The following is a 19,208-nucleotide window of genomic DNA, read 5'->3' as shown; positions in this document are numbered from 1 at the left end:
ATCTTGCGCTGCCGGCTCTGGAATGCACGGTCACAGCCATGGAGCGGGCGGCTGCTCTCAGGCCCGGGGTGTGCGGGTCTCCACTGCGGTCCATGGAGCCACGGGGAGTCCCTGTGGCCCGCTGACACGGCTTCTGGCCGAGAGGGGCTTCGGAGGGATCCCGGACACGCTCTTCGCACTGTCTCCAGATGGGGCCGGGGCTCTGCAGCATTAAGACGGTTAAGGGGGCAGTACTGTAAGGCTAACGACGGAAGGTTGGGCTGCTGCGGTCTCTGCAGACTGGGGGAGCCTTGTGTTGAGGACACTGCGTTTCTCCTGTGACGCGGCTTCTCTCGTCTTCTGCCCGCACTTCGCAGGCATCTGTATCCAGGGGAGGTATGGGTCGGGGGGGACAGGGGGTTCTGTCACTGGTTCTGGGGCGTCCCTCTGCCCGGCCCATGCCCTCTGGGGGATGCCCTCAGCATTGCTGGCAGGTCCGCCTGCTTCTCTCTGAGGCAGCGTGTCTGAAAGTCAGGCATGAGGTGAATAAAGGGGTAACCATGAATCAGTTCCAGTTTTTAACATCATTCTGGAACATTCCAGTGATTGCTGCTTTGCCGCACAAGCTGGTGGTCCTGAGCATGTGCCGGAGACTCCAGGCTGGGGCCCCCGCAGGAGCGGGGGTAGGTGTTTGTTTCCCTCTCCTTTGGTTCCCCTGGCCAGTGCGCCGAGGAAGAGACTGGGGCTTGATCCTGCCATGCTGGCATGTGCGTCCCTGGCCATGGCCCTCGACTCGGTCCCCGCTGAGTTCCTGAGAGCTGGTGTGCTTACGGCTACAGACAGTACCTGACCCCTGGCTGGGTCCTGCGGCCACAAAGGCCAGCTGCGGGCATCCCTCGCCAGTGGGATGGGCCAGGGGGTGGGGTGGGGCAACTGTGGTGGTTTTCCTTGGTGGGTGGTTGTGTTTTCTAAGTTCTCTGTTGTGGTGATAAGTGGAGAGAAAAATAAATAGCCCATTTTAAAGCAAAAAACTGTCTGGGAGCATTTAATAATGTGACATCCAGCAAATTCATTTCTTTTTTTTTTTTTAGATTTTATTTATTTATTTGACAGACAGAGATCACAAGTAGGCAGAGAGGCAGGCAGAGAGAGAGAGGAGGAAGCAGGGTCCCTGCTGAGCAGAGAGCCCGATGCGGGGCTCGATCCCAGGACCCTGGATCACGACCTGAGCTGAAGGCAGAGGCTTTAACCCACTGAGCCACCCAGGTGCCCCAGCAAATTCATTTCTTACTCCCACGGTATCTGGGGTCCAGGTCTGAGGGCAGGTGCGCGTTGAGTGGGCCAGGCTGTTGCTTCCGGTTGCATTTCTGCCCACGCGTCTCATTAAACCACGTAGACCTGATTGCTGTGAGAAAGTGGTCCCCCGTGATGAACCTTCGGGGGGGTTTCATTCCTCCTCGGGGACCCTGGCTCAGCCACCGTCAGCAGCTGTAACTGGCCCAGACTCCTCCTCTGTCCTCCACAGTTCGGCCCCTCCTGTTCCGGGGCTTTGTGTGAGCCTCGGGCAGCCCCTGGTGGGGGGCGGGTGGAGCTGATCTTCAGAGCTCTCCCCTGGACATCGGGCTTGGCCTGGGCCCGCCTGGATGCGGCATCTGGGAACCTTTGGTCACACCAGCAGACCCCAGGGACAGCACACAGGGCCATCGTGACACTTCCTTCATTCTCTCCCTCTGGGAGAGCTGCTGTCACGACGGAGGGAGCGGATCTGTTGTGGAAATTGTCCTGTGGCGGTGACACCTGGGCTCACTACAGGCAGCCGACCGCCAGCTCCGGCTGAAGCTGCAGCAGGGCATGTCTGAGCGCTGGAGAGCACCTGGCCCCGGTGTGCTTGAGCCGCTGACAGCCAGCCGTGGGCTGCTCTGCTTTCAGACCTCACGTTGCATGAGCTGACGATCGTCCCACTAGCTCACGGCTGTTCCAGGGGTTTCCGTCCTTCGCAGGCACGGTGTCCTGCTTGCCCCGCACCCCCATCACACCTGCTCCCATCCTGTGCACCTGCTTCTCTTGGATGTTGACCTTTGTCCAGATCGGCCTTGAGTTTAGGAGCTCCCCGGCGCGGGTTTTGTTCTTTTCTGATGGAACAAAACACTGGTTTCCCAAAGCTTTGGCCTGCTCCCTCCTTCCTGTTGGAAATTCCCAGCATATCCTGTGCCACTGTTAGTCTACCCGGGCCCCATAACAGACACCACAGATGAGGGTCCCCCAACAGGTAACGTACCGTCCCCTGGTCCTGGAGGCTGAAGCCTGAGGTCCAGGCGTGGGCAGGGCGGGGTCCTCCTGAGGCCTCTCTGCTCGTGTGAGGATGGCTGAGCTCTCCCTGGGTCCTCACGGGGTCGTCCCTCCGTGCATGTCTGTCCTGTAAGGATCCTGGTCATGCTGGATCAGGGCCCACCTTGGTGACCTCATTTTATCTCGATCACCTCTTTAAAGACCCCATCTCCAGGAGCACCTGGGGGGCTCAGTGGGTTAAGCCCCTGCCTTTGGCTCAGGTCATGGTCTCAGGGTCCTGGGATCAAGCCCCACAGCATCGGGCTCCCTGCTCAGCAGGGGGTCTGCTTCCCCCTCCCCACTGCCTGCTGCTCTGCCTGCTTGTGGTCTCTTCTCTGTCAAATTAACAAATAAAATCTTTAAAAAACAAAAACTAAAGACCCCCCCCCACCCCGTCTCCAGATACAGTGATGTCCTGAGGTGCCGGGGCTCAGGAATTCAGCGTTGGAATTTGGGGGACGCAGTTTAGTCTATAGCAGCCACCCTGAGCAGCTTCGGGGAAAGAATGTTGACCGAGGACTTAGAGGAGAGAAAACGTTTCACCTGGAGCTGTGTCATCGAGTTCTGGAATGTGAGTCATCGGGACCAAGGGCAATGTCTGTGTACAAGCCGAACTGTCCTAGCAGAGGGCAATGGTTTACTTTTCATTTCATATTCACACGCCTTTTTCTCCACTCAGGGTCAGAAAAGGATTTGAAGGCACTTGGGGAGCATGTAAGGGGTTGTTCAGAATGAGGGAAGGGGAAGGTGGGCAGGGAGGGCTTTCTAGAGGAGGTACCCTCCACCCTCCTGCTTTGCTGGCCCTCAGCTGTGCTCCTCCATGTCCTTCCACCGTCTTTCTCACCCCAGGGTGTGGCTGAGTGGGGCGGAGACCTTGTAGCCAGCCCAGCCGTGGCCTCTTGCTCAGCCCCGTTCTGTAGAGTTGGCTGCCCTTGGTCTAGAAGAGGGAGACTTTAGCCGCGAGAACCTAGGGCCACTCACCTGGTGGTTTTAGGATTTAGGGAGACACTGCGTGGGGCCCTGAGCACAAGGCTGGGTCCGGCGTGTGTGCTCGGTGAGTGCGAGCTGGGACTCTTCCTGGGGACGAGGGCAAGGAGCACTGGGCTGGCCACGCGCTGGGGGGCCGGGGGCCGGGGACTGGGATGCGCACGCAGCTCGCAGGGAGGCCGTGTGTGGAGACATTGGCCCGTCTCCACTAGATGTAGCTGAAAATGTTAAGGGTTCCTGGCCCCCGCCTCCTCTGAGGCTCAAGGCTCACTGAGGCCCCCTCAGGAGGGCTCCGCATTCTTCTCCCCGACCCTGCGTGGCGGTGACGGTGACGATGCCCGATGCCCGGGATGCGGGCCCCAAGGCCCAGGCCAGAGCTGCCCGCCCACTGTGCGCGGGCTATTGTCTGCCCTGGGCCTCAGTGTGGCCAGGGGGCTGTGGGAAACGGATTAGAAGCCTCGCTGCGTAAACTCCTGATCAAAGGCATTCCTGGGATGACAGAGCCCTGTGCGCTGCAGAGGCCTGCTGGCATGTGGCCCCCGGCACCCCCGGGCACAGGTGTGCCCTCTGGAGCCAGTGCTGCCCTGGCCGCCGCTGGGAGTGGCCCGTGGTGGGACCGTCCTCCCCAGCAACCTGCAGAGCCAAGATGTGCGGGCAGTGAGGCTTCCAGGAGCCCCTGGGGCCCCGGGCTCAGATGAGTTCTTCGAGCTTGATGCTGGGGCTGGGGCTGTGGCCTCTAGGAGCCTGGCAGTGCCCACCTCTGCAGACCTGACTCACCTTCCAGCTCAGTGCTGAGTCCTCATGGTGCAGGGGTCTGCCCGCCCCCCCTGGGTCAGGCGATGTCTGCCACCCTGCAGCTCACAAAGCTGGGCCTAGCCCGTGGGCCCTGGCCTACTGCCCTCTCCATTGTGCCCGCGTTCCCACTTCCGAGCACCTACCAGTCTGGGAATGGGGCCTCGGAGAAGGAACAGTGAGCACCTGTCCTCAAGGAGTGGGGGACACCCAGGGATCATGATTCCAGAGCCAGGGGTGGGAGCGCCTGTCGGGAGCGCCCCCTCAGGGGCAGGGAGGCAGGAAGTAGTTCGTAGTGCCTGTAGTCCTGTGGGTAGACACTGGAGGAACATGGGTGAGTGGGGAGCGGTGGGGGGGATGATGGGTGGGGAGAGACAGGGGTGAAGGGGAGAGCTGGCTCAGGTCTCAGGACCTTGGATGGAGCTGGAAGGAGCTAGAGGCCCCTCAGGTGGTGGGAAGTGGGGCCCAGCGAGGACAGGCCTTTGGGCTTGGGAGAGGGACAGCAGGGGGCGACTTGTCTCAGAAGTCCTTCAAAGGCCATTTGTTACCCATACAGATTCGAGGGGCAGCCAGACCTCCCACCAGGGGACAGGGTGGGTGGTTTGCCAGGTAAGGCCTACAGAGTCCTTTCCTAGGGTCTTCCAAGACCCAAGGCGGGGCATGGGGAACCTCCAGAGCCCTTCTCCCCACTGCCCTCTGCCCTGCAAGGGCTCCAGCTCCCCCTCCACGTCTCACCGCCCTTGCACTGAGCCCACGGACCAGCTGTGCAGGCTCCCCACTTGGTCACACTCATTTCTGATTGAACCTGATGCGCTGAGATTGTGACCTCTGCTTCCCCAGAACCACTCCTCAGGATACCTCGGGCCTGCCCCTGGGGCTAGAGGACTACCCGGCCCTGACGGCCCCTCGGTCTGCTGTGTCGGAGACCCTTTCAGAGCTCCAAGCATGCACCTGCCAGATGTGGGGCTGCAGTAGGGGAGGCGGCAGTCCCCGTGCCACCACAGCCCCTGCTCCCAGACATCCATCTGGAGGCTTCCCGCTGGGAGGAGGGTCACCCCATGGGGCAGGGCTGGTATACAGCAGGAGCCTCATAAAAGCCACAGCAGGCTGACCTGCCAAGGAATGATATCCTTGGCACATGACCCGGCTTCCCTCCTGAGCACTCACCACCCAACAGCCCCAGGGGTAGGGGGGTGAGGACACTGGGGACCCCAGACTCCAGGAAGAGGCCCAGGTCCCACGGAGCTGGCCGTGAGGCCTGCTGCTGCCTTTCCTGTCCACTCCCCACCTCGGGCTGGAAATGAGATCGGCCAAGTGCATCTGAAGCCGAGGCAAGCGTCACAGGTGTCCACGAGGCCTCCCAGGTCACGGGTCCGTGTGAAAGGCCACCGGACTGAAGCCCAAACATGCACTTTGCTGTCGTCCCCGAGCTGGGTGGGGGTGCCTTGGGACCTGGACCATGATTCACCAAGAACAAACAGCAAGTTTACGCCAGAGGAAGGTTAGCGAAAGCTGGCTTGTTTATTTTCCCATCTGCAAATATCCTGGGGGTGGGGGGGTGTGCTGCTGGGGAGACGTGAGCTGGAGCCGGTCCTCATCAGCAGGCAGGGCCTCTCCCTTGGGGTCAGAACTCCGCTCAGGTGGTGGGAGCTGCCTTGTAGAGGTGTCCTGACCTCTTTCCAGCCCCCTCCTCCTCATGTCCTCCCCACCAAGAGCATCACGGACTCCCTCTGCATCACCAGGGGACCTCTGGCCGTGTCAGGAGTCATTCTGGGCTGTGACAACCAGAGACTGTCCTGTCGTCTGGCGGGTGGGAGCCAGGGGTGCGGCTAAACACCCCACAGTACACAGGACAGCTCCCCGAGACCCAGCAGCATTTGGCCCCAAACATCGGCAGTGCTGGGGCGGGAACCCCCACCCGCCTGCCATCCCCCCAGCCCAGGACCCGGCAGCTCGGACCCTGTTTCTGAGCCCCGTGCCCCTAGCTCCCCATGGGCCCCAGGAAACAGGCAGGCCCCGCACTGGGGTTTTAACCAATTTTATTTCTAGACTTTTCACGTTTGTCTTTTGTTTTCTGCTGGAAACGTGCCAGTTACATGTCTGCGCCACAGTGTGCAAGCCGAGCACCCCCCAGACCAAAAGTGCCCGCCCACCAGAGACCCTCACAGACTTGCTGGTCACAGGACAGACTCCGCTGTGCTCCCCAGACCTGCCGCCGGCCTTTGGCCTTTGAGCGCACATAACGTTCAACCCCTCCCCCCAACGAGGACAGACCGTCCCTCAAGGACCCCGTTTGGTTCAGACACAGAGATGCCACACCAGAACGGTTGAGGTAAGCAGAGGCAGCGTTCCTGCAGGGGCGGGGCGGGGCGGGGCCAGGGCCTGCCAATGGCCAGGGAGCACCCAAGGCTGACCCAGCCGGGACAGGGGCCACCCCGGGGTGCAAATCCTTTTGGTTCGGCAGCGTGCCGGGCGACTCGGGCACGCAGCACGGTCAGCCGGCTTCACTGAGATCTGGAGTCTTTTTGTTTTTAAATCCGCATCTTGCTGTAATGCAGAGAACACACAGAACACTGGTACTTAACAGACGCGACACCCGGAACGTTCACCAAGTCCAGAAGCGAGTCCGCTCATCCCGAGTGACCAAGTCGCGCCGCACAACCCCGCGGTGGCACATGACGGCACCTGTTACCATAATAATATAATAGTGCGACTTCCATAGCTTCACGGGAAGAACAATACAGCTGTAGAGACTCGGGAGGTGGCCCGTCCCAGGCCGGGGGTGGGGGACAGCCCAGCATTACAGGTGCAGGGAGAAGGAGGCAGTTGCGGCCCCGAACCCACCCCCGCCAGGCCCATTTCGGGATCCCGGTCCGCGTGTCTGCCTGCCGGAGCCGGACCACCGGGTCTACACATGGCTAAGAGAAGCATGAGGTATCGTGAAACAGGAACCTTTTTGGAATAGAGCAGTAATCACATTAAGTCAAAATTGATCACATAAAAAAAAAAAATCTACAAAATAAAGCATCCTTAGTACATTTTTCTATGAGAAAATTAAAACTAGAAAATGGCAGTATATGACATTGTAAAACAGAAACAAAAACTGATCTTCCAATAGCAGCAAAACAATGTGAAAGAGATACAGAGAAGCGATGTGAATGGGTTTCCAAACTGTGCTGGGAGGTCATCGGTAGCAGCGGATCAGGAGACCGAGCCACCACCTGGCCGCCGCGTGGTTTCGCCGTCGGCCCTCTGCTCGGCCCCCACCCGTGCCCCCTACGCCCTCGCTGAGCACCAGCCCTGTGCCCTTGCCGCCTTCGACTCTCCCTACGTAGTCATCACGAAAAGGTACATAGCCAAGATGTGCAAATTGTCTATTGGTTGCTAACCTTTTTTTCAAAAGGAGGGGGGCAGGGGACAAGAATATGTTGGGGCTGAATGTGTTTTTAAGTGTTTTTAAGTAAGATAGGCCGAATTAGCCAAATCCGTGCTTCTCTGTGTTATTCCTTAGGATCTTTTTCTCTCTCCTATGAGAAAGGACCTAACTTGGACAAACTGTATGAAACCTACAACGTCAAAGACGCGCGCACGCGTGCATGTGTGTGCGTGTGTGTGTGAATCAAAGGGAGATTGCATTACTTTATAAATCATACTGGCCTTACGAGCATCCTCTGCAATAAATATTCTTTTTAGCCTTAACTATAAATTATATATTTTAGTGTTTAAAAACCTTCCTAAGCCTTAAACTACGCGTTCTCTAGGTCAACCTTGAAAGGCCTCCTACGCTTTCAAACACCAGTTGGCACCAAGGACTCCCGAACTTCCACTGCTCTACAGAGAAAGGAACACATCACCCTGGCAACGTAAGAATGTACTTCTTGACCGGAAGCTCGCCTTCAAGAACATCCCCTCCCCCTAACTCCATAAGTGACCTCACTTGCCTCGCCACCATCCCGTCCGCACACAAGGACGCAAATATTCCCAAACCATTCCATGAAGAAAACGCGCCCCCACCCCTCCACACACAACAGACACGAGAGATTCCCTATAACCACTGGATCGAAAGTGCTTTGAAATGGAATGGTTCTAGAATATTGAGAAGGAAGGAAAAGGAAAAAAAAAAAAAAAAGGAGCTGTGGGTTTCACCTGGATGTGAGCAGGCTTGTGGGTCTGTGGGGGGTGAAAAACCAGCATCTCATCAACAGGCAACTACAAAAATAGGACGATTATAAAAATAGAATATATTACGTCGCTAGGGCGGGATCTCTTCTCAGCAGCGCGGGACCGCTGCGCCGCTGGCCCCGGGCCCAGCCACCCACCCGCTCCGGGTCAGGCCAGCACGCGACCTCGCCGAGCTCTACGCTATGCTAACTGAGGTTCCATCAGCCACGGACAGGTGAAGAGTTTACACACCTACCTACGGAATAAAATAAAACACGCGCAAAGGGCTTATAAAGTGACTACATGCACGAGCGAGGGGCGGGGGACCTAGGACCACCACGAAGCCACGCTAAGGAACATGGTTGCTACCTAAAATCCTCTTCTACTCCAAAAACGGCTGGTTGGCTTTTTTCTAGTTTTTTAAAAATGTTTTTATGCTTTTTTTTTGTTTTGTGTGAAACACAGAAAGCATCAAATCTAGTCCTCCCTCGCAGACTCGTTCCTTGTGTTAATGCCTATCCTTACGACAGAGACGCGAACACATCCGTATAAAATCTAGTCCGTTAGGGGTGTAAGAGCCTCTATTTTGTAGCAAACCTCCCCCCACCCCCCAGCTCAGGGTTATGCAAATACTATTTTTTTTTTTTTGCCTCTCTTTTTTTTTCTTTTTCTTTTTTTTTTTTAAACAGTATTTTTTGGGTACTTTCTTTCTTTTGTTTAAGTCAGAGATGGAAGAGAGAAAAAGAGCAAAGGAAAAAAAAAAAAACGACAGGAAAGGAGAAGGAATCTTTTTCCCTTCTGGTGGTAACCGGTCCTGACGAGGAGCGCGGTCCTGTCAGGGCAGCACCCGGGGCCGGCCCCTCCCATGCCGCGCGCCCCCTCAAATGTTCACATCTCGCACGTCGGTGGGTGTGCAGGCCAGGTCGGCCTCCTCCTCTTCTTCCTCTTCCTCCGCTGCCTTGGGGTCCAGGCCCTGCTGCTGGGCCTGGCGCAGGCTGGACTCCAACAGAGCTTCGATCTGCTCCTGGCACGCGCGGAGACAGTCCTGGCCAGAGGGGAGACAGGGGTCCTCAGGTGGAGGCCTGTGGGCCAGTCCCTCCCAAACGCCAGCACTTCGTCCGTTTGGGGTAAGGCACTGCCTCCCCCAAATCGGGTGAAGAACTTGGGGCCATTGCCCAAACTCCAGAACCGACCAGCATGGGTCCCCGCTTGGCCACAGCGCCACTGGCCATCTTCCGTGCACGAGGATGCCCCTGCCCACCCACCTGGCATCTCCCCGGCCAGCCTGATCCCTGCTTGATGTTCTGCTGGCCCAGTCGCTGCCCTTGGCCGATTCGATGCTGTTCCATCAGGCTGGAGAGGCCCCCTGAACCCTGCTTTTCGGATTTAACCTCTGCCACATCAGCCCTCGAAGTGAACCCAGCCTTCCATGATGAATGGCCGTCAAAAGCGTTAGGCCGTGCATGACCGAGGATGAACACTGGGTGGCCCGGGGCGTGGGGTGCCTGGACCCTTTATCTTCCTCCGTCCTTGCCCCCTTGGCCTGCACCCTGGGAGAACGCACTGGTCTGGCCCGGTGCCCTCCTCAAGGTCTCCACGCCCAGGAGGCTCTCCCAGGAGCTGAGGTGCAGGTGGCGGGCTGCCGTCCCAACTCCCGGCATGCCCCATCGGGCTTCTATCCTAGAACAGAGAGTCTCCAGCCCAGCCTGGAAAACAGACCTGCACCTTTCCCCCAGGAACCGGGGAACCATGGACGTGCCTGGGGAAGGTGCCGCTGAGCTCCCAACCAGGTGGGGCTGGAAACAGGTGTTCCCTGCCCAAAAGCAGTGGCTCCAGGCCAGCAAGGGTTCTGAGTGAACCCCTCCCTGGGGCTCGGTCACGCTCATGGAGCTCCACATTTTCACATGGAGGGCTTTCCTACCCCACTCCTTCTGCATTGGTCACGGCGAGTGAGCAAGGTGGGGTAGGTGCAAACAGCGTTTTGCAGATGAGGATTCAGAGGCCCAGAAGGCCTGGCGAGGGACGCGGGACTCCTAATAACTTCCTCGGGCTCCGATCCGAACCCCCAGTACAGCCCCCCAGTCCCAGCCCCAAGGCCAGATGGCTCCTACCCGCCCGCCCGCAGTGGCTCTCTGCAGGCAGCTCTTGCGGGCAATGGTTTACTTACCGCCGGGGACTCGGGGGGGACTGTGTGGCGGAGGGGAAGGCCGCGGGTGCAGGAAGGGACTCCCCTTTGCCACATGGCCCTAACTTCCTCCACGCGGCCAGAGACCTGCAGCTGCGGCCTGGGAAGAGCCACGCCGGTGACCAGGGCCCAGCTCTGGGGAGGGGCAGACGAAGCTCCCAGCCCGAGGACACGGAGGGCTCCGAGGCCCAGGCTTCCCGTGCCTGGGCTCCTCTGCGCTGGTCGCCGGGTAACCAGACCAACGAATTTCAGTCCAGCTGTGATCGCGGTTCCGATCTGCAGCTGTCCGTGCCCAGGCTGTCTGTGGTGTCTCCCTCACCGAGGGTGAGCTGCAGGGCGACGCTGGCCCCCAGCAGCCGGCCAGGACACCCCATCCCTCTAGGAGGCCCAGTAAGCACAGAGACTGAGAGGGTTCCCCTCCGGGAACCACCTGCTCCCAGCAAGGACAGAAGCAAGAATGTGGTCCCCTCCAGGCAGGGGATGGGCAGGCTTCTCCCCATAGCCCGGCTTTCCTTCCCTGAATGGTGTGGTGGGGTGGCGGCCGCTAGGGCCCATAGGGCCTCCGGGGCCCCTGAGAGTGGACCCCCAGAAGGCAGCCCGAGTCCGAGCCAGACCTGGACTGGGGTCAGGGCGGTCACTCGCTCCCACTCGGCAGACCAGCGGAGGCTGAGGGCTGACCTGCCAACCTCGCTGGTCTAATCTAGTAAAGGCCACAAAGCCCCGTAACTGGGATTTCCATTCTTTCTCTAAGACAAGAAAGGAAGCGGCAATCAAACACTGGCATCTCGAAGAAGGACGACACAATCGGCTCCGGCTCGGGGCGCCAATGGCAGCAGCCACTCAAAGGGGGCCATAAAACACGCGGTTGTCTCCACGGGCCATTGTTGCATCTGCAGACCTCACAGAAGCCCTTTCAAGCTCCCTTTTACGAGCCATCCGCATTGTGGCTCAGACAAAGCCCCACTGGGCCCCAACTTCACATGCCATTAGGACACGGATCATTGCCAGGCCTGCCTTGTGGCCCCTCTTCCTGGACGGCTCCCCGGGAGGGCTGTATGGCTCCCGCCTGCCCCTGGGAGCCCTGGGAGCCCCAGAAGCCCGAGGACCCTCCTGGCCTGCCCGCAGGTTCTGGGAAATGCTTCTCCTTCCAAAGGAGCTGCAGGAGAGCGGGGAGAGGCCGGCAGCCGTCCCATGCCTCTGAATCCGGCACATGTCCCGTCCCACACATGGTCCCCACCCCCATCACTTCTGGGGCCTTGGCGCGAGCGTGGCATTTCCCATCAGTGAACTTGCAGCTTTGGGCCCCCATGTACTAGAAGTTTCTAGTACCTGGTGCCGGATGGGCCCTGCCAAGCTGGCTCGGGAGCAGTGCCCTCCGTCACTTACCGCGTCACACTTGATCACTTTGGAGAGGAACCGAGTGAGGCGATGGCAGGACAGGAAGCTGTTGGAACCTCCCAGGTGCAGGCCTTGCACGGCGGCCACCACGCTCCCAGCTGCCACCATGGACGGTGGGTTGGAAATGAACTTCACGTCTGCAGCAGAGAGGGAGAGAGGCGAGGGGGCCGTGAGCTGGGGACCCTCCACAGGACCCGGTGGTCCCGGCAGTCCCCAGCCCCAGCTCTGCATCAGGGCGTGTCCCCGCCAACGGCTGGCCTGGGCGGATTCTGCACGCACGACCCAGCGCTGGACCGAAGCCAGGCCTGGGAGTCACCCGATGAGCTCGTCACGTTCCCTTGAAAACGGAAAAGCAAACGGAGGAAGCCACCATTGGCAAAAGCAAACTGCAAAGCCTCTGGGGAAGGGACAAGGTACATCACTGTACTTGAGCCTTGAGAACATGTTGCTCATCCACAAAAATCAAAAAAGGTGACAGACTACAAGGGACAAGATGTGCTGCTAGGCCCCAGGGACAGGGGGGTGGCTTGTCAGGTCTACACTCTGGGAGGGGCACACGGGTCTCACCGTCCCCCAGGAGTGTGTAGGGGTGGGGGGCATCGGTCCCCATGGTGGCATGGGGTGCCCGTCCCTACCAGACCTTCCTCCTGGGACCCAGCGGAGGTAGCATCCTCTCACTACCTCACCTGCCAGTTGCCAGCACTTCCTCCCCTCTGTCCCGAGGCACGGCTCAGTGATGGATGGGGGAGACCCCTGCCTTTGCCCCTAGGCTGAGCCCCAGCCCCTCCCACCCTTATCATGAAAAGGTGGGAGAGTGGTAAGGATGTGTAAATGGCCATGTGGGGCCAATGGGCTGCCATTCTGGGGCACGCACTGAAGAATTTTTGGTGGGAAAGGCCGTCGATTTCTCGATCAGGGGGTGGGGGAGAGGGAGGGACCAGCGTGGCATCTTTGTCAGACCCTTGATTCCCTTTTGCATGCACGGAGTGCCAGGGCCTGGTGGGCCTGAGGGTCTGCTCTCTCCTCCGGGGAGCAGAGAGCAGGCCTGGCCAAAGGAACGTGGCCAGGTTGGGGGCTGGGGAGCCACCTTGGAGGGGCGATAGGGCCCACCACTGGGTATCACGAAAAAGAAATTTCTTAAGAGGCAGCCACCTCCTTCCCACTTGACATTGGAGCAGTGGCCCCAAGTCTGGGAGGCCAGAGCCACGAATGAAAAGCTTTTCACTGAGGCCCGTCAGGCGGGGACAGAAATTGCCGTGTCCCAACTAGTTTGGCTGGACCTTGAGACTCCCGTCCACAAGGGACGATGAGCTGGGGACAGGCTCGCTTTTGGAGCCCGCCTCCCCACAGAAGGGTGTGCGTGTGTGCACAAGTGTGAGCATGTACGTGTGTACAGCGCAGGTGTGTGTGTAGATGGGTGTGTGTGTGTGTGTGCGCAATGCGGGGCTTACGTGTGGAGATGAGTATGTGCATGCATGAATGGTACAGCGTAGATGTGTGCGCACACGGTGCAGGGCTCACACGTGTAGATGAGTGTGTGCCTGTGTGTGCACACTGCAGGGCTTACGTGTGGAGATGAGGAGGAACCCAACTGCATCCCCAAAGCTCTGACACTCGTCTCCACTTGGCTGGGTGCAGAGCAGGGCAGGGGTCCTGTGGCCAGAGCGACCCCCAGAGGCGTTGTGGACTCTCGCTAAGACCTACTCGTCAGTCCTGATGAGTTGTCAGCCCTGGTCGTTTGCTTACCTAACCCACTGCAGCGCCCGGAAAACTCCAGGACACACAAATGAATATACATGTTCACCAGGTGTGGGGGACATGTGCACTCGTGTGGGAGCCCGAGTCTGCGGGCCCCCAGAGCAAGAACAGAGCCCCTCCCCTCACGGCACCATCAAGAGGGACACTTGCTCCGTGGAGGACAAAAATATCTTCTGGGGCTTTTGCTCAGGCCTCCGTCTCTGCCAACCCGTTTCGGAGCAGCCACTCAAAAGTGAGAGGTCCCCTTGTGACCAAGGGCAAGGTTGCGTCTCTGTTACGTTTGAACCGCACAGGTGAACATCTGGACCCGGATAATCTGTCCCTGGACGTGGGTGGGCGGGTGACCCTCTCCTCCTGGCCTGCCTGACCCCCACCCCCGGAGTTAATACCTAGGAGAAGCTGGGTCCCCCCCCCCACTTTCCCTCAGGGGAGGCCCAGGGCTTTGGGCCCAGGCTGCACCCTACAGGCCGGGGGTGCTTGTTGGACCCAGTCTTAGAGGCCGGCCGCGTGCACGCACACCGACGCGGGCCAGCTGGGGGTCCGCACTGAAGCCCACTTAGCCTCTGCACCAGGGCAGCTCCCCGCACGGCCAAGCCCTGCACACGGACTACACACCCCACTTCCCCAGGGTTCTGGGAGAGGGGAGCCCCCGCCATCCTGGGGGGGTAGGGGGAAGGGTGTACAAGAACTGTTCCTTACATTATCTCCAGGAAACTCTGCCGTTTCTCTGAACCACTTTCAGCTCCATAAAAGGCTGCCTGGACGTCTCCAGAGGCCTCTCTCTTCCGAGGCGGCCCAGTCAGAGAACGCCTCCCTGCCTGCTTGCGGGGCTGGCCCCTGGAGGCCGAGGGGATGGCCAGCGGGAGGCTCCCCGGCCCTGCCCCAGGGCCAGAGCTGCCACCCCTCAGATCCATCCGGACGACAGTGTCCCCCACTCCTCTCACTTGGAAGGGCTCGGAGGAGGGGTTCACGCCTTGAGCAGGCGGCGGATGATGGGAGGCCAGCAGAGTCTTCCTGACTCTTGCCTGAGCCAGAAATAGCACCCTGACATCAAGAGGGCGCCAGGAGGTGCCAGACTAGGGGTTCTGCGGCTTGTGGAGAGGGAGTGATAGATGCCAACTTCCCCCTTGGATGCCCTGTGGCCCTCCGGTAGCCCATGGTGAGCCCCAAACACAGGTGACAGCAGAGGCCTGACCGGGGGCAGAGGTGGCCCACTGCAGAGCTAGCTGGGATGGGGGCCTGGGTCCCCAGGCAGTGTTGCCCACCTCATGTGATCAGAGGGAGAGAGAAAGAGGTCACAAAGAGGGAGAAAGAGGGAGAGAGAAAGGGTGTTAGGGTAAGGGCTGGGGGAAATGAGAGGCAACGCCAGCGTGTGTCAGTGGGAGTTTGCGCCCAGTGCTGAATCCATGGCTGCCCAGGGGCTGGGGCCAGGGCCGGGTCAGGGAGGGGCCGCCAGGGACCATCCAGAGCCCCGCCAGGGGGAGGGACGACTGGCCCCTGCTGCCAACTGCCGAGCCCAGCCCCAGGCTGCTCTGAAGCCCCTCCCAGTGCTCAGCTGAGCCGCGGCTGGAGGCGCCCCTTGGCCGGGCCTCAGGCAGCCAAGTTCCTTTGCGGGCCGCCCCCGCACAAGGGCCGCCCGTAGCACGTGGTTGGTGCAGGCTCTGTGGGCCGACTCCCCACCCCTGTAGGCGCCCCTGGCAGGTGGCCCAGCCCAGGAGAGGCCAGAAGGGGGCCCCTTGAGGACGCAGGGAAGGACTGGTGATGGGGGAGGCAGGCTGGGCAGCCAAGGGAAACCCTTTTCAGCACTGAGTGGCCACAGCCCGGCGGACCACCCACCCCCATCCCGAAGGCACTGCTGGTGGCTGCGGACAGCCTCAGCGGTCTGACCCAGGAAGGGACTCCCCACCGCCCCTCACCTAGCCCAGCACTCGGCCAAGGGAAGAGGAGCACCTCCGAGAGCAGGAGGGGTCTGGGGACCAGCTCTTCAGACGGGGAAACGGCGGCAGAGGGCAAGAAGCTCCTCCGGCAGGGGCGAGGGCCCCCAGGGAGGCCGGGGAGCAGCGGGACCCAGCTGCCCTACCTGTGGCACAGAGGGCGACGAAGGTCTGCGCGTGCTTGCGAATGATCTGTCTGTTCTCCTCGGCCACGGGCATCTTGGACAGGAAGTGTTCGATGAAGTCATGCGGGGTCGTCGCGGCCAGGTTCCACTTGAGCTTGTTCACCAGGAGCAGCTCCATTTGCTGTGGAAGTGGGGTGAACCGGCATAAAAAGAGGGGCGGGGCTGGGTCCCCCTCCCCCGCTCCGTGGGGCAGTGCCCAAGAGCGAAGGCACGGGGCACGCTGGGGGTCCGGGAAGTGGAGGACAGCACGCCACCCCAACAGAGGTCCAAAAAGAGAGGGTGCCGTAGAAAAAGCCAACTGTGCCCAAGTGGGGACCAAAAAGAGCCACACCTGGAACGCAAGCCCTTGGGAGCCGCGCGGGCTGCCCGCGCCGCCGTCGCTAGAGGGCGCGCGCCGCCCACTTTTCGGCAGCGCTAGGGGAGCCGCAGAGGTGGGAGTCGGAGGGACCATGTGTGGTGGGGCGCGCTGGGGATGGGGGCGGCGGGGGTCCCTCCCGCTCCTCCCAAGGAGCCCCACCGATGCGGCCCCCAGCCCTCGGGGCGTAGGGTGCGGCAGCGGCCTGCGTGGGGCCTCCCGCCCTCTGCACCTCCCCCCACGGGGAGGGGGTCCTGGGGCTCAAGGGGCGTGGGTGGGCCGCGGGGGGTCCCAGGTTACCAGCAGCTCGTCAGGCCGGATGGAGTTGTCAGTGTAGATGCACAGCTTCTCGGCCGTCAGGGGGATGGTCTCCTTCATCTTTGAGGCCACGAACATGCAGGTGGCCCCCAGCAGCTGCAGGCGGCTCTTTTTCACGGGCTCCAGCGACAGGAAGCGGTCCAGGTAGTTCATGGCCAGCGGGAAGACCTCCTCCTCGCACTTCTGCTCCTCGCAGACCTGGGGGGCACGGGCGTCGTGACCGCCGCCGCTGGGCCCCTCCGCGGGGACCCCGCGCCCCCCACCACAGCTCGTGCCCGGGCGGCGGGTCCCGAGCGCGCAGCGGGTCGGTCGTGGGGGGCGGCTGAAGCCGCCGCTGCCGCACCCCCTCCCCCGCGTGTCCCCAGTGCCCACCCAGCCCGAAACTGAAAGGGAAAGTCCCCAAGAGGCTGGCACGGTGGGGGCGGGAGTGGGCACGGCTGGCGGCGTGCGCCGCGCGCGGGCGGCCCGCCCCGGGGACCCCGGCCCGCGTGGGTGCTCTGGGGCCCGCCGGGCCGGGGCTCGCCCCAAATGGGGTGCGGGGCCGCGAGGCGGGCCGCCGGGCTGGGCGCCGCGCTCACAGCGCCTGCGAGACACAAAGGTGGCGTCCCAGGCCGCCGCGCCGCATTTCCCCAGACGTCATCTTTTCAAAAAATATTTAAAAATATAAAAAAAATAACTGGGCACATAAAAAAACGCTGAAAATGACCCTCGGGCGGCCCTTTACCCAGGCCGGGGGTCGAGAGCTCGTTGGAGGCTCCGGGGAGAGCCCCAGGAATTCAAACTCGGGGGGCCCCCCTTCCCCCTGGGCGCGGGCGCCTTTTCCCTCTCGCAAGGGCACCACGCCGCACTTTCAAGAAATTATTTTAAAATATCTGCGGGTCCCCCGGGAGCCCGCTGAAGGCCTGAAAGTGTGCCCCGGGCCGCCGGCTCGCTCCAGACAGGTCCCCCAAGCTGAGACCCCTGCAGGCCAGGGTCAATCCCCAGCGTCTTGGGGGCCACGCGACCTTGTAGCTCGGCGTGCTCTCCGGCCCAGGCTGGCGGTGCGGGGCGCCCCGGGACTTGCAGCTTGAACAAAGGGGCCCCTCTTCCCGAGCGGGGTCCCCCCCAAGCTGTCCGCGCTCGGTCCCCGCGCCCCTCCCTCCGGTTCGCAGCGGCCGCGCGGCCCCTCGCGGCGGCCCCAGCGCCTCGCCGGGCGCTCCCCGCCCCCACCCTGCCCCCAATTATTAATAAACACTTTTGCTTTGCAATAAAAGAACAAAGATGGCGCATAATACTGGCACGAGCGGCCCTTGCATACGTGTCCACGGATATTAATTTAAAAATCAAATCTATGCCCCCTCCCCCTGGAGCAGGCGGCCCGCGGCAGTGTAGCCGGAGAGGAGGCGCAGCGGAGGCTCGGGCGCAGGCGGGGGCCACAAAGGGCGCCCAGGACGCCGGCCCGCACCCTCGAGTCAATTGGGGTGCCCCCGGCAACTGGTTTTCCCCGAAGGGTCCCCTCCCCGACCGCTCTCCCAGACTACCCCCGCCAGGATAAGGAATTTCAAATGACCCCACCCCCCACCGCATTTTCGTTCAAAAAAATACCCAAAATATCTATATATTTTGAAAACGCGATTCCTAGCAAACCCCGGGCAAACTTCAAAGTTGGGGTGGGAGAGAAGGGAGGGAGACGAGCGGCAAAGAAATGGGGTTTGGGCAACAAGTTGCAGGCAAAGTCCTAAAGAGCCGCCCGAAGCCCCGCACCTCCAGCATCCAGGTGGCCACGATCTTCCGCATGGACGGCAGGATCTCCTTCTGCACACATTTGAAGTAGGACACGGAGGGTGCGCAGGTCTCCTCCGCCTTGAGCATGGCCCGCAGCACCCGGTCGTTGAGGAGGTTGGCATCGGGGTACGCCCGGCGGATGGTCTCCACCTCGCAGCATAAGAGTTGGTGTGCCATGGCTGGGGCTCTACTGGGGGGCCTGGGGACGGCTGTGGGTCCCGGGTCGCTCCGCGCTCGGCTCTGGCTCCAGCTGCCCCGCGCTCCCTCGAGCTCGTCTGCCCCTCGCCGGAGCGCGCGGACGCTGCTGCTCGCTGCTACTGCGCCGACAGCCCTCTGGAGGCTCCAGGACTTTGCAACTTCCAACAAAACTCCCCTGTAGTCCGTGTGACGTTACTGTTGTTAAGCAGAGATCAAAGCCCGGCAGAGAATGGGAGCGGGAGGGGGGGGGGGCGGGCGGGCGCAGGGGGAGGGGGCGCGGGCTCCGAGCGCCGGGGAGCGGAGAGGGGCAGAGCCCAAAAGCCATCCCGGAGGCGCCGCGCCTGCCCCGCGGCGGAGTTGCCCCGAAGCCTGGTTTTCATAGAAATGCAAATCGCCCGAGGCTGCCTTTCTCCCCGCCGGGGAAGAGGGGTGCAGGGGTGTCTGCCCTCCCCGAGTGGGTCCCCCGGGATTCGGGGGTGGGTGGGTGGAGGTGGCTCTGCAGGGGGGACAAGTGGGGTGGGGGGGCGGCCAGGCCACACGCAGCGGGGGGAGACCGCATGGAGGGGGCACTCTGGGGCTCGGAGACACCCTATATCCGAGCCGGGAGAATGGGCGCATTTCCGAAAACGCCACGAGGGCACCCACGGGCGGAGAGGCGGCCAAGGGACCTCAAGTCTACATCTTCTTTCATTTTCATTAACACGTGTAAATTTCAGGAACCACTTAGCACTCAGGGACGCGGAGCAGAGTCCGTGACCCTGCTGGAGGCTTCTTTCCCCGCGCCGGAGGTGGGGGTGGTCGTTGCAAATGCCGGAGGGGGTATCCCTAAGCCATAAAGAGGTTTCAGCCTAGCATGTGCTCGCTCA

The 19,208-nt window shown here is 61.1% G+C and overlaps 1 protein-coding gene across 1 annotated transcript; it reads right to left on the bottom strand.

Annotated features, from left to right (window-relative positions):
• Positions 1-9,011: 9,011 nt before the first annotated feature.
• CCND1 (cyclin D1) lies at positions 9,012-18,531 on the bottom strand. Its single transcript, XM_032879711.1, has 5 exons — positions 18,124-18,531; positions 16,363-16,578; positions 15,669-15,828; positions 11,819-11,967; positions 9,012-9,292 (listed from the first exon to the last, which is right to left on the bottom strand). Exons 1-5 carry the CDS (start codon positions 18,319-18,321, stop codon positions 9,128-9,130), a joined length of 888 nt encoding a protein of 295 aa, XP_032735602.1. The 5' UTR covers positions 18,322-18,531; the 3' UTR covers positions 9,012-9,127.
• Positions 18,532-19,208: the final 677 nt, after the last annotated feature.

The sequence above is a fragment of the Lontra canadensis genome, unplaced genomic scaffold (assembly GCF_010015895.1).
Source record: "Lontra canadensis isolate GAN:19392208 unplaced genomic scaffold, GSC_riverotter_1.0 scaffold66, whole genome shotgun sequence".
Taxonomy (NCBI): Eukaryota; Metazoa; Chordata; class Mammalia; order Carnivora; family Mustelidae; genus Lontra; species Lontra canadensis.
The sequence above is the reverse complement of the archived record's forward strand: the minus strand, read 5'-3'. Positions and strand labels throughout refer to the sequence as shown.

Excerpts from the sequence above, each read along its gene's own strand:
- CCND1 (XM_032879711.1), bottom strand. The coding sequence starts at position 18,321 with ATGGCACACCAACTCTTATGCTGCGAGGTGGAGACCATCCGCCGGGCG. Across the intron at positions 16,579-18,123 it reads TGGCCACCTGGATGCTGGAG|GTCTGCGAGGAGCAGAAGTG; the intron begins GTGCGGGGCTTC and ends CGTGCCCCCCAG. Across the intron at positions 9,293-11,818 it reads AAGTGATCAAGTGTGACGCG|GACTGTCTCCGCGCGTGCCA; the intron begins GTAAGTGACGGA and ends CCCTCTGGCCAG.